The sequence below is a fragment of the Delphinus delphis genome, chromosome 6, assembly GCF_949987515.2.
Source record: "Delphinus delphis chromosome 6, mDelDel1.2, whole genome shotgun sequence".
Lineage (NCBI taxonomy): Eukaryota > Metazoa > Chordata > Mammalia > Artiodactyla > Delphinidae > Delphinus > Delphinus delphis.
This window is the reverse complement of record NC_082688.1, coordinates 43,318,012-43,332,865: the sequence shown is the minus strand read 5'-3', so window position 1 is coordinate 43,332,865 and position 14,854 is coordinate 43,318,012. Positions and strand designations below refer to the sequence as shown.

Below are 14,854 nucleotides of genomic sequence, written 5' to 3'. Positions count from 1 at the left end.
TACAAATGAACTTATTTTCAAAACAGAAATAGACTCACAGACATAGAAAACAAACTTATGGTTACAAAAGGGGAAGTGGGGGAGGGATAAATTAGGAATTAGGGAGTAACAGATACACACTACTATGTGTAAAATAGATAAACAACAAGGACCTACTGTATAGCTCAGGGAGCTATATTCAATACCTTGTAATAACCTATAATGGAAAAGAATCTGAAAAGGAATACATATATATATTCAGATATGTATATATGTCTACATATATATATGTATATGTCTGTGTGTGTGTGTGTGTATATATCTGAGTCACTTTGCTATACACCTGAAACTAACACAACATTGTACATCAACTATACTTCAATTAAAAAAAAAAAGGGCTTCCCTGGTGGCGCAGTGGTTGAGAGTCCACCTGCCGATGCAGGGGACACAGGTTCGTGTCCCGGTCCGGGAAGATCCCACATGCCGCGGAGCGGCTGGCCCGTGAGCCATGGCCACTGAGCCTGCGCGTCCGGAGCCTGTGCTCTGCAACGGGAGAGGCCACAACAGTGAGGCTCACGTACCACAAAAAAAAAAAAAAAAAAAAGACCTTGGGGGAAGTATCTAACCCAATCTTTGAGCGCTTGTTGCATTTGTCTCTTCCGGAGATAAGAGTGCTTTGCACCATTTTGCCCTCAGCTTTGAACCCTAGTTGTCTATTTCACTGAATAAACTAAAGGAAACATAGTCTAATTTAATATTCCACTAAAGGAATTTTTCCACTCAAATAATTTATTATTTTTTTGAAAAAGTATAAAGGATAATCTAAATGCTCAACAGGGGAGTGATTAAATATAACATGAAATGCATCACTGTATATCAATGCAAAAAATTTCTAAATGTATTGACATGGGATGGCATCTAAGATATACTTAATAAATCAAATTACAAGGTGGTATGTTTAGAATGATGTAATTTGTATAAAGTTATGCACATTTATACATATGTTTAGGCACAGACAATATCTAGAAGGAATAGAAATTATTAATTTCTATTAATAATTTAATTAATTAATAGGGGCTATGTATAGGGAGCAGTTTAGGGAGAAAGGGATTTTTTCACTTTTTATTTATTTACTCTTCTGTGTTTTTTCAATTTTTAAAATACCAGCATGGGCAACAGTTTAAGTAAAGAGGTAATTTAAATATAATAATATTCTCTAGGAGTTTCTAGAAATCCTCACTTGGACAATTTCCAGCTGACATTAGAAATAATTAAGTGCTTCGTTAGTAGTAATTTCAGTTGTTTATCAGCAGCAATAGTATGCTGTCACGTCCCACTGCCGTAGTATCAGGGCTTTCAATGTTTTCCAAATTAAAGTAGGGAGGAGCAGGCATAGAAAGCTGAAATATTAGCATCACTGAAGAAAGGGAGGAGTTTAGCCTTTGATAAGCGGGCCTTGGCAGAGGGGCGGCTACCCCCTCGGGCCACATGTCTGTCATTTCCTTTCATCCTCACCAGTATCTTCTGAAGGTCTGATCTCTGCAAGCCAGGGGGGATATTAAAATAAAGAAGCCACAGCCACTACCTGCTCCTCTTGGCCACTGCTGATTCATTTATCTTTTGCAGTAGGTTGTTTTAAATTTATCGAATTCTACACTTTTGCAGTCTGTAGCTGCACTCTATCTTTTAATAGTTTCTCTTTCCAATCGTCTGTTCTTTTCACTTTGGTTCCTTTTACTGTCTCTTTATTTTCTTAGATTTGCTGCTTTCTGTTTTTCAGTTTTGAATTTTGTTTCCTAAAACAATATTTTTCTAGGTTCTGAAAATTTTACCATTTCATTTATGTTCTTTTTTCCTTAAAGAAAAACAACCTCCTTGATTCTATGTAGTATCTCTCTGTCTTTATACATTTCAAATAACATTGTGTGTTTTGGTTTTTTTCTTAAATAAATTTATTTTTTATTTTTGGCTGCTTTGAGTGTTCGTTGCTGCGCGCAGGCTTTCTCTAGTTGTGGTGAGCGGGCTTCTCATTGCGGTGGCTTCTGTTGTTGCAGAGCACAGGCTCTAGGTGCGTGGGCTTCAGTAGTTGCAGCGCATGGGCTCAGTAGTTGTGGCTTGTGGGCTCTAGAGAGCAGGCTCAGTAATTGTGGCACACAGGCTTAGTTGCTCCACAGTATGTGGGATCTTTCCAGACCAGTGCTCGAACCCGTGTCCCCTGCATTGGCAGGAGGATTCTTAACCACGGCACCACCAGGGAAGTCCCAACATTGTGTTTTTGATTGCATCCTTTTAAGGCATCATTTTCTGTTTGCTGTTTGCCAGATGAAGAAACTGGGGCAGAGAATGAAAACATTTTCATCTGGATGAGCCAACAGTTGGCTCCTAGAAGGTCAGCTGGTATCCTGTGCCCCACAGAATCCCTGGGGAGCTGAGAGCACTGCCTGGCAGCTGGCACCCAGTGAGCTTTTGTTGAGTAAATACATGCTGGAAGCTCCAGAATTCTGTGCCTTCGGTAACATCACCCCATTTTTATTTTCTGTATTTCCTTCCTGGTGGCCCAGTTGCTCCTTGCTTTCCTCGAGCATAAAGTTCCTTTATCTTTTCATTCCCACACAGTCCCTGGCTGTGGTTGAAAATGGAGTCACCTCTTGGACCCCGGGGACCCCAGGAAGCGGGCGTATTTCTGGAATCTACTCCCGCTATCAGCTCCCCATGAGCTCAGGCCTGTGACTGACAGGGACAGACACAGAAACGGACACATGAGGAGGACTTGTGCCTGAGGGTTCCAAACCGTCCTGCTGGCAAAAGACACACAGAAGGGGTGCTTCCGGTCATTTGTTTAAGCCAGCGCTTCCCAAAGCCTGCGCCCAGAGGAGAGGGTCTACAGACCCTGAAGGACAGCTCTGTACCCAGTGAGCTTGGGAAACACCGAATAGCCTGCCCTCCTTTTGGGACTTTATAACGCATGTGAACTCATCATAGACTCTGAGATGTTCTACAGAAGGTAAAAATGTTTGATTTTGTTTACCTTGTTTTTGACCAAGGTATCTTTTTTTCTTCTTTTCCCTTCCTTCCCTCCTTCCTTCCTTTCTCTCGTAACATGTTAATACAGAACAAAATTGGGGAAGCACAGCTCAGAGGTATAACCCAGTGAGATGTGTGGGCCTCTCTGTACATCTGCACATCTTGGCCTACATCTACCAAGAGTCTAACAGATGCAGCCTGAACTCCTATATGCTTTTTCTTCTTCCATAAAGAGTACAGGATAGCAACTAAAGTCTCAGACTCTGGAGTCAGATCACCTGCACTTGAATCCTACTCTGACCTTTTTAAATGTGTGACATTAGGTAAGATGCAGAATTCCCCTCTGTGTCTCAGTTTCCTCATCTATAAATGGGGAAACTATCAATACCTACTTCAGGGGCTGTTGCAAGAATTAAACGAGTTGATTTAAGTTAAGGGTAGAGAATACTGCCTGGCACATTTTAGCTGATGCTACAGGAGGGTTAGATATTGCTGCTGTTATTTTTTCAGTAATTCTGCTAAAAATTAGAATAGAAAAGTGGTTTTCAAAGGCAGTACCTCAGGTCACAAGAGCATTTTTTTGCAGAAATAGAAAACTCCATCCTAAAACTCATATGAAATTTCAAGGGGTCCCAAATAGCCAAAACAATCTTGAAAAAGAAGAACAAATATGGATGTCTCACACTTCCTCACTTCAAAACTTATTACAAAGCTATAGTAATCAAAACAGAGTGGTACCACCATAAAGACAGAAACAAAGACCAAGGGAATAGAATAGAGAACCCAGAAATAAACCTACACATATATGGTCAAATGACTGACAAGGATACCAAGACCATTCAGTGGGGCAAGGACAGTCTCTTCAACAAATGACACTGGGAAGGACTTCCCTGGTGGCACAGTGGTTAAGAATCCACCTGCCAATGCAGGGGACATGGTTCGAGCCCTGGTCTGGGAAGATCCCACATGTTGCAGAGCAACTAAGCCCAGGCGCCACAGCTACTGAGCCTGTGCTCTAGGGCCCTCGAGCCATAACTACTGAGCCTGTGTGCCACAACTACTGAAGCCCGTGTGCCTAGAGCCCGTGCTCTGCAACAAGAGAAGCCACCGCAATGAGAAGCCCGTGCACCGCAACGAAGAGTAGCCCCCGCTTGCGGCAACTAGTGAAAGCCCACGCGCAGCAACGAAGGCCCAACGCAGCCATAAATAAATAAATAAAATTAAAAAACAAAAACAAATGACACTGGGAAAACAGGATATCCACATGCAAAAGAATGAAGGTGGATCCTTACCTTACACCATATACAGAAATTAACTTGAAATGGATTAAAGACCTAAAAGTAAGACCTAAAATTATAAAACTCCTAGGAGAAAACATAGCGGGGAAAGCATCATGACATTGGATTTGGCAATGATTTCTTGGATGTGACACCAAAAGCACAGCCAACAAAAGCAAAACTAGATAAACAGGACTACATCAAACCGGAGGCAGAGTTGGCTGCATACGCAACTCCAGGGCAGCTCTAGAGTCCCTAATCCCCATTCCTGACCCTTGTTCTTATTTCCTCCCTCTTGCGATGGTTAGGGTGTGACAGATCTAGGTTAGCTGATGTCTTGGCAATGGGAAAATTCTGAATCACACTTCAGGTTTCAGTGTTCTTTGGGGACTCTGGACTCCCTTAGATCCCCGATTCAAAACTGAAAAGAAGTTCCTTCATACCTCTATCCCCAACCTTATTCTCCTGCAAGGAGTTTCTCCTTAGACTTTCAGACCACAGACAACTAAGAAGAACCAATGCTCACAAATAGGGAGGCAAGGTGGGGTCAACAGGATCAACCCCCCTCTGCCTCTTATTAACCATGTAACTGCGGTAAAGTTAGCTGACCTCCCTAAGACTTAGTTTCTTCATCTGCAAAATGAGTATTATACGAGGAATAGCGTGAGATTTCAAAGATAATGAGTAAAGTGTTTGGCAAAAGTTCTACTATTTAATATTACTCTTACTATTATTAGAATATTTGGGGCTCAACAAGGCCTCCCATATTCACCGTGAATCTCCAAGGTGGTCGTGGAACCCCTGAAGTGACCCTTAGACTCAACATTTTCTTTTTCCTAGAAAGCCTGTTTATTGATTATTCTCTCCATGTATGTTTTAGTAAGTGGTGATACTCTCGATCAAGGAATCCATTATTAACCTAATTTTCTAACGGAGGAAGAGGTAAAAGATACTTATCACCTTCTATGGAATCTATCAACTTAAGACCAAAATTAACAGCAATAAATTTGGAAACAGTAAAATTTTTGGTTTGTATTTCATTGACGGTACTGCTGTTTCAACCTTATAAAGTAAAGCTGGGGTTTCCCTGGTGGCGCAGTGGTTGAGAGTCCGCCTGCCGATGCAGGGGACATAGGTTCGTGCCCCGGTCCGGGAATATCCCACATGTCGCGGAGCGGCTGGGCCCGTGAGCCATGGCCGCTGAGCCTGCGCGTCTGGAGCCTGTGCTCCGCAACGGGAGAGGCCACAACAGTGAGAGGCCCGCGTACTGAATTAAAAAAATAAAATAAAATAAAATAAAGTAAAGCCGTCTGCTTTCCAAATTCCAAAAATTAACATACTCCCCCCCCCCAACCTTACCATACTAACCAGTGCCCTTTGGTTTCTTTAGGACAAGGAAGGGTTAAAGGGTTGATTATGGATACACAGCTTTGAGTTGGGACCTTTCACACATTACGAATCACACCGAGTGGCCATTTACTTTACAGAGCAGTTTAAAGATTACGCAGTAGCCAAATTAACTTGTTCCACCCACCCTGCTGGAGGAGAAAAAATCCAACACCCATAAAACTACTTCACTTGAGGCATGCGCCTGTAGACTCAACACTGAAGAATGACAAATGAAGTGTGGGGCTGGTCCACAGGAATTCCCAGCACATTCTCTGTTACGGGCTGGATTCCTGCCCCCGCCTCCCAAATGCATGTGTTGAAATCCTAACCTCCAGTACCTCAGAATGTGAGTGTACTTGGAGATAAGGTCTTTAAAGAGGTAATTAAGTTAAAATGAGGTCATTAGGGTGGGCCCTCATCTGATATGACAGGTGTCCTTATAGGAGGAGATTAGGACACAGGCATACACAGAAGGAAGACCAAGTGAAGCCAGGGGTGCAGACAGCCATCTACGAGCCAAGGAAAGAGGCCTCAGAAGGAGCCAATCCTGCCGACACCTTGATCTCAGAATTTCATCCTCCAGAATTGTGAAAAAAATGAATTTCTGTTATTTCAGCTACCGGTCTGTGGTACTTTGTTATGGCAGCTCAAGCAAATGGATACAGTATCTGATCTCCTTCATCAGCACAGTTTCAAGGAGGAGAATCTCGGCTCTGGGAGGAGTATATCAGGCCTTCCGTTCTTCCTTTCTACTAGAAAGCCCTTCTACTGCTGCCTGACAGATCTGGCGGGAAGGAGAGAAGCCCACATCGGGTCCCTCGCGGCTGAAAGAAGCCATCACCTGTATTTACACATGCCCCACTGTACAGTATAATCACATTCTATGAAGCCAATTTATGAGACTTGATTAATTTCGTACTCTCCTCAGGGATACAGTCAGTAATCGTACAGCTATGCCACCTTCACAGGGAGAGCTGATTCTTTTAACTATTTCTTTTACATTGGTATGTCTTCATTGTATAAATGTAGACAGCTATTTAGGGAAAAAATGTGCTTATCTTTTTAAATAATTGCTGTTCACAGAATTATGGCATTATATGGGATTCCAAGACTCTGGTGTATGACTCACATTTTCTAGTTACCAGGTCCCTGCTGGTAAATAAAAGTTAGTATTGGGAAATAAAATGAACAGCCTAAGACCAGCCACCTACGACCAAGCAAATTAGAAACAAGCCTTGAGTCTATAACTGTGAAGTGCATGAAAATTTTGGTTGGAAGTTTCTCCTCGTAAATTCAGTCTCAGTTGTATCAAGAACATGATTCAGTTATATCAAGAACATGACCTGTGATCGTCCTTGAACTTAGTCTAATCAACAAAGAAAACTTCCCCACAGCTAGCCCAGGAATGGGGCTTTACTCCATCCCAAGCTTTCTTTCTTTCAGTTATCAATACCTTTCCAGAGATCAATAATCTCTCGCTATCCTCTCATCTCCATTGTACCTGCCCTCCTAACCGATCTTGTGCACAACTGCTCTCCTGAGATCACATGATGTTGGCTTTACTCCTGTTTTGTTTTAGAAAGAGCTATTTCTAGAACTTCCAACTTCATCAACCCTTTCCTGGGTGTTTCTGGGAGTTGGGCATAGAAAACCGTAATTGCTTAAGTGGCAACATTTTTATTCTCTTGCTTCATGGGCAATGGTAGCTTTATGAATGGGGTTTCCGTATTGGATTTGGACAGCAGTAAATCCTGTTTTTGAGGGCACTATAGGAAGCCTATGTTCCTTTCTGAATTTTTGGATTGGAGGGACTTTGAGAGATCTCTGTCTCCAGGCAAAACTACCCCTAAACAATTCTGATTATCCCCCCTAGGGTTTCCAAACCAGTTTTCCCATAAGCCTTGATAGATGTAGATTCTCTGGTACTCACTGTTTGTTTCCCAAGTTAGTATTCTTTCAGGTAGGAATTTAACAAACGGTTCAGTCCTAGAACCACGTGGCAAGTGTTAGTCTGGGGGAGGGTATATTACAAAGAGAATGGTTCAGACACACATTCTGCGTGTGTCTGAGAATTTAAAATCTAGGAGAATAAAGAGGAAAAGACATAGAAGTTCACACAAAACTGTGGGGTAAAACCCATGAGTGATAATCATGGAGTTTCAGAGATAGGAGTAGTTCCTCCACATGTGGGCAGAGTGGATAAACCTGGAAGTCTCCAGACAACAGGTAGCAGTTTTGGGGCTGGATCTTGTGGATAGGCTGGGGAAGGAGTGAGGACAGATTACATCTGAGCTCCCTTGTTCCCCTTCTCCCTTCTTTGTCCCCAGCCCCCATGCCCACTATCAAGACTCATTCTGATTTCTGCTCTATGAGTCAGAATCTTCTTGGCACTTGTCAGGGGCACCATTCGGCCTGATCCCTGCCCTCAAAGGGCCACTGCCTAGGAAGGAAGGGGATGACTGGAAGAAAAAGTCACCACCCTCTTTACATCCCACTCCATGAGGTCCACCTCAGTAGATGTAGAGGCTTGCAGCCCTGCGCTCTTGCTAACAATGGAAGTGTCGTCATAGACCATGGCCGGGCGTTGGGACCGTGACCTGGTGCTGACTAATCAGATGTGGATTTAGCTTTCTGAAAGTGCTCCTGCCACAGTTGAGTCTATCTTGTTCAGATGAGAGAGCTTCATGCTTTTGTCACCTTGCTTATATTAACTTATATCGAGGGCAGCAAGGCTGCAGATTCTCAGTCATGAGGAATGAAACGATACCCCATCACAGGGTGCGCCAATTCTTCACTAGGCACCTCCTCAGAAGATTCTTATCTCCCTCAGCTTTCAAGCACTATGCCTTTCTTCCACATCTGCAGTTCTGTAATTGCCTCTCTTCTTTCCATCCTAGCAGGGTCAGTCCATTCTATTTCAGGTGGACTACCCCCTCTCCTCTTGCCTCCCATCTCTCCCACACCATCGCTAGTCTACTGCCAATCCAAACCCTCAACTCATAAAACACTGGCTTCCCACTGCCAACACATTTCATAAAAATTTCTTTGACCCTCAGGGCTTTCCACCATTTAGATCAATCCACCACTAGCATCCCCCAATGCTCTACCTTTCAGACAACATGAGCTTCTAGTTTCCCAAGTCTTGTTGACAGTTCTCTTCCCTCTCTTGGTGTATATTCCCTTCTGCTGAAATATTCCTTCCCCCAACTATTGAATCCACCTCATCCATGAATCCTGTATTTACTTCTCTACAATAAAGGAGGAGCAAGGCTCTCCCAACTTGGAGGTCCCAGAGCCCCTCAGTTCCACCTCTTATGGAATTCACTTTACCCCGCCTTTTGCAAGCCATTTGTTTTGCCTTTGTATCACATGCAGTCTTTAGGGGTAGATAGCATCTTGTTCATAATAAATGCACAAGCTCTGAGAATACAGTCCAGTTCCATTTCCCCCAAATTTCTAAGGGTCGTAAAGGGATTAGGAAATGCTACCTTACCCTTAAAATAGAAGAGTAGTAGCGGGTTTTGTGGTTTTTTGTTTAAGCTCTGAGAAATGTAAATGAATGGGCCAGGTTTTGCTAAGGGCTTTTCAAAGGCCTGGGGTGAAAGGAAATAGCATGAGATCAAGAGCTGGCCACCTGGGTTCTGATCCTGGCCCAGCTACTGACTGTGACCTTGAGTCAATCCCTCACTCTAACTGGAGCTCATTTGCTTGCTTATAAACTGAGGAAGCGAGTCAAAATGAATTCTACAATTTGTTTCGGCTTATCTTACCTTAGCAATCGAAACTCAGGATGCAAGAATAATACGGAGAATCACACAACTATCAAAACCCCAGGCAAATGGCTTAACAGAGCCTTCAAATGATCATGGTGTTCAGACAGGGGTATCCATTCCTGCCTCTTCTCCTGCAACCCTTTTGCACACCTATCCACCACTACCCCATGACTCCAGCCATTATTAATCCAGAAAAAAGCTGTACCCAAATGTTCTTTGTCAACTCTGATACAGACAGGATACCAGGGACAGAATGTCCTTCACTACTTTCCCCTCTGCCCCTTCTCATCCCTTCCCCTCTCCCCCAACTATCCCACTGACTAGAATGGATAAGGGATTGAGAACTCATCCCAAATTCAAATACTACTCTAGCAGGAAGTTGATTTGAGTAAAGCCACCGTCTGCAAAATCTTGGCATGTCAAAGCAATTCCAGGCTAGCGAAGAAGAAAAAAATAAGCTTTTATTTGCTGTAGGTGAACTCAAGCTTTCCTGTCATAACCTATATCGAGTACCTGAACCTATGTGCAAACCCCGCACTGTCTTCTAGCTTGCTAGAAAGTATGAAATCTAAAGGTCAAAAAAGTATCATGATCCTTTATTTAATAAGAGATAAATCCTTCCCTGAGTACAAAGACATTCGAGAATGAAAAACCAAATGGAAATTCACTGGAAAGTACCAAAGAGAGCCCTAACCATTGGGAAAAAGTTAATTTGACTTCTTGTTAATAGGAAGGAGAATCTGGCTCATTACCCTTAAGCACCTATGAAGCTTTAGATCTTATTTAGGATATAAAGGGTAACTTTGCATTACAAAGCGAAATCTCCTGGGGATGTTTAGGTGCTGCTGACTGTGCATGACAACAGCCAGTCTTGTTTATTTGTCTTTGAGTTGCAGAGCAAGGTCCGAGCCATTTTAAAGTACAGAGCTTTCACTAGCCTGCATAAGTATAATTTATTGATAGAGGTACTCCCGGAAAGGCACTTTTTTTCTCCCAGATAATGTCTCTTTAAATTAACAGAAAGATCATGGATCATTTTTTTTTAATTACCAGGAAGTTTCATCTAATAATTCCAGTTTTTACATTCTGTGAATATTACCAATTATGATTTTAAGAAGACTTTCATCAAATGAACATTTTGAAGTGGGCTCATTCGGTGGTAGCTTCTATTTTTCTCTCTAGGAGGGGGTCGGGGGACCATCTGGTGGGAAATGAGCCCAGAAGCTGTGCTCGAATAGCAGTTTACATAAGATCCGCAGCACATTAACAGTTCCTATGCAAGAAGGGGGGCAGTTTATAGAGATGATGTCCCCCCTCCTCCTTAAGTCACCATGACAGGTGATTTGCCATGACACTGATCTCAGGCAGAATCACACTTTAAATCACTCCTTCTAGATGGGAGTCTTGTTTTTTTTGGAATTCCATAACCTATGTATTTCTTGTTTGAAATTAACCAGGTGATAATTTTTTTCTAGTTTCTCACATAACTTAGTTTCTCAGTAAAATACTGATATTCTCTAAGTAGCGTATCCTGTCTCGATTTTGAAAAAGCAATAGAAAACAACATAAGCCCATTTTTGAGGATGACCTATTTCTGCAGCTTGGAACTTAGGGAAGGTTTAAAGGTTACAAGATTCATCAGAAAAAAAGAGAAATGTATGTTACTAGCTTCAATGACTATTAGCAATAACATAAAAAATAAAAATGCCACTGTACCAGGGCCACTCTGCTTGTCAAATAATCCAAACAGACATTTCAATACCCATCAGACGAGAGTCCTAAACGGTTTCCCAACTGTCATTTTTTTTGATTTTCTATCTCCATTTTCATCATAGACATAAAGGAATAAAAAATGTTTATAGCCGTGCAGAATCTGTTTAACTAATTACCTGGTCACCAAGGGAGGGGCAGGAGATAGCTTACAGGACCACAAGCCCTTCCAGTAAGAGATGATACAGAGTGAAATGCAGCTGCCAGCTGTCACTTGCGAGGGGCTGGGCAGAGCTCTGCATCCTGTCACCCCCTTCCCTCTCCCCCTCCAACTTCCCAGCTGCAATAGCCCAGTCTGTGAAAGCAACACCCTCCATTGCAATCCGACCTCCCACAGCCCATCCTCCTAAAGCCGCACCGGGACCCACCTACCTTCTGAGGACAGAGCCGGCTGGAGAGTGAGAAGAATGCTTGGTTACTGCCCTCAGCATCCCCTGTCTGGAGCACTTAACTGGAAATACGGAGTCGCCTCCATTTTCTGGTCACGTGATCACGGGCACATCTAAATAAGGACGATCACCTGCCTCTCAGATCTCCCAGTGAGCCCATCACCACCGCTGCTCTGCTCCAGCTGGGGGATGGAGCTGGGGCTGTGAAGAGTTTCTTTTGGGGAATATAAAATACTCTTTCACGCAGGTTGTGGAGTCAGAAATGCCCCTTGATTTTTGTGTCTGCTCAGGAAAACTGCTGTCACTCCTGTTCCTGAGTGAGACTGGATGTGAATGGGCTCAAAGCACAGATTGGAAGGAATTTAGTTCCCCTGAAACCTCTTTTTTAAAAAATCCTGCAGCTTCATGGCACACCCAGTGAGATGGTGGTGTAATTATTTTCATTTCATAGACAGTGGTTAAAACCCTAATAAAAATGGACTATGGAAGCATAGCAAGATAAATAAAGAAGTCCAGTTGGAGATTCTAGAGACAGTTAGGATGTTTGCCCAAGATCCACACAGCTTTGACTACTGAGAAATAAAGCCATGTGACCAGTAAGCATTCAGGCTCTGGAGTCACAAGGCCTGAGTTTGAATCTAACTTCCGCTACTTATTAGCGAGTTTGGACCAGTTACTAAACTGCCTGGTACCTCAGACTGCTGACTCACCAATGGACAATACTAACAATGTTACTTTAAAGCAAGATAACTTAGAGATTTTAGAGAGACTGGGTTAAAATAACTCACCATAAAGGTTAGCTACTATTATTAATTCTAAAAATGCCAACAGAAATATTTGATGGAGTTAAGTCAAATGAAATGTGAATGAAAAGCTTACATACTAGAAAAGCGTACATTGGTTACTTTGATCTTCAAAGGAAAAGAATACGTTATCAGACAAATCAAACAAAGACTTCTGATCATGATCAGGCAAAATGTCAATGTGAAAAGTAACTACAGGCACCATCCTCAGAACTACGTTGTTAGAAATCCCATATTATAGGACCTTTTTCCTTTTTTGGCGGGGTAGTGGGTAGGTGGGTTGGGGAGGGCGCTATGGTGGAACAGGGGGATGTGGCAGTTTTCAGTAACCTCCGATTGAGCTAACTCCAAGAAAACAGGAAAGTGAATTACTCAGCAGAGAACCTGGCCACGGTAAATACTTAAGAAATGTTAGCTCCTATTCTTAAAATGAAGGGCACGCCTCGTCTTCTCCATGGCTGTGGGGCTGGTGAGGGGGCAGTGGGGAAGGCAGAAGAGGAAAAAGTGAATTTTTCTCTCTCTACTTAAACTAAAAGCCTACAAAATTCTTCCAAATTATAAGCAGTTATGAAAATAATTTCTCATGTGCTTTCTATCGTTCAGCAATGGAGAATTCGGGGTGGAGCCATTAGGGGGTCATGACTTTTTCAGGGTTCAGCAAAAACTTAGTACCGTTCCTGAAGCCAAGATGAACCAGAAATCGGCAGGGGAAAATAGATGGCTTCAGAGCTGGTTGTACCCTGGGTGTCCAGGGTGAAGGCTAAACATGGGGTCTCTTCTTTGTGAAGTGTGGCTCATTAGGAGTTTCCCTCCTCAGGTGGAAAAAAGTAGCAGTTGGAGCTACAGAAATAGGAGTCACATGCTGTAGAACAGACACTGTAATTGAACCTACCCTTAATATCTGCTTTAAAAGTCAACAGTTGAGAGAGAAAGTGACTTATTGTCATCAGGCCAATCATAGAATACCTTCAAAACATTTAAGTAGCACTTCATTAAATGGGGAAATATGGGACATCTGTTAACACCAACGATCCTTCCTCTTGTCTTACAGGATGTTCTCTCAGACATGTTTTGTCAAGGCAAAATAGCTCAGCTCAGTGTCAGCTGGGCCCCTGAGGAAATATACTATCTTATTCATCCCACTGAAGCAGTTACAATTATTAAAAAAAAAAAAAAAGAATTCCTATTTAAATGCAATAAGTAGCATCCTGATTATTACATGGACGAAAAGGGCATGGTAGATGTCAATCCAGGGGATTTTTATTCTGTGAGAGCCTAATACTTTCAAATGATCATTTAATGAATTGAAGTTTAAAAAAGCAAAAATAAAAAAAGTCTTTGAAGATTATGTATGGTCAAGTACTACTGGAGTTGATGATGTAACAGATGATTAAGTAAACAGAATAATTTTTTCTCTCTGGAGATTCAAACTGGTATAAAGCAATGGATAACAAAGGCAAAACAAAAAACAAAAGAACCAAAACAACTGAACAGGCACACCTGTTTTTCTCCATGAGGCTGAGTGAAGTGGGTAACAGCACTCTAAGCAAACTGAAAGGCTGTAAGAATCTTGGAAGCACTATAATGAAGAAGAAATGTACCAGAACACTAAAAATAGATAACTATGGTCTCAAATTTCAAAAGAAGGGGAAAGATGGATTTTGCAACATTAGAAAAGATGCATATTCCTGTTATGAACTGAATGTTTGTGCCCTCCCCTCAATTCATCAGTTGAGCCTCTCCCTGTGTGAGGTGGGGGGCTTTGGGAAGTAATTAGGATTAGGTGAGGTGAGGAGGGTGAGGCACTCATGAGTGGAATTAGTGCCCTTATAAAAAAACCCAGAGAGCTCTCTCACTCTTTCTACTGTTTGAGGATACAGTGAGAAGTTGGAAGTCTGAAACCTGGAAGAGGGCTCTAACCAGAACCCAACCATGCTGGCACCCTGATTTTGAATTTCCAACCTCCAGGACTTTGAGAAATAAATTTGTATTGTTTGTAAGCCACCCAATCAATCTATGGTAATCTGTTATAGTAGCCTGAACTAAATCACTACCAAGCTAAATCTAGCACATCTCCCTCGGAAGAGGAAGAGTAAACACCAGTAATTATTTTTATTAAAAGCCAATTATGTTGGACGAACTTGACTTTCTTTTCCATTCCTTCAATCAGGTGTCTTTATGAGGTGCCTCAACATGTGGCAAGGGTTGCTCTAAGCACTAGGGGTACAGCAGTGAACAAGACAAACCAAATGTCTGCTTTCCTGGAGGGTCCGTTCTCGTGTGTGGAGACACACACGACAAAATCAATTAAACAGATAAACAGATCTTTTCAGACAGAAAAAAAGAAAAAAAAGTGGTAGGAAGAAAATGAAGCAGGGCTGTGGGATGGAGCACAGTTCTCAGCCTTGGCACTGCTGGCCCTTGGGGCTGGATAATCCTGTGTCCCGCGG

The 14,854-nt window shown here is 42.4% G+C and overlaps 1 protein-coding gene across 2 annotated transcripts in view; it reads right to left on the bottom strand.

The window, feature by feature from the left end:
• PRUNE2 (prune homolog 2 with BCH domain) overlaps positions 1–14,854 on the bottom strand; it is a 272,023-nt gene that overhangs the window by 62,050 nt on the left and 195,119 nt on the right. Inside the window, exon 1 of one of the 2 annotated variants that reach the window (XM_060014604.1) lies at positions 11,585–11,674. The exons of the other annotated variant lie outside the window; for it this stretch is intronic. Coding sequence (XP_059870587.1) covers positions 11,585–11,643 — 59 coding nt within the window. The 5' untranslated portion in view covers positions 11,644–11,674. Of the gene's footprint in view, positions 1–11,584; positions 11,675–14,854 lie in introns of those variants that run through there. 2 annotated transcript variants of the gene reach the window in all.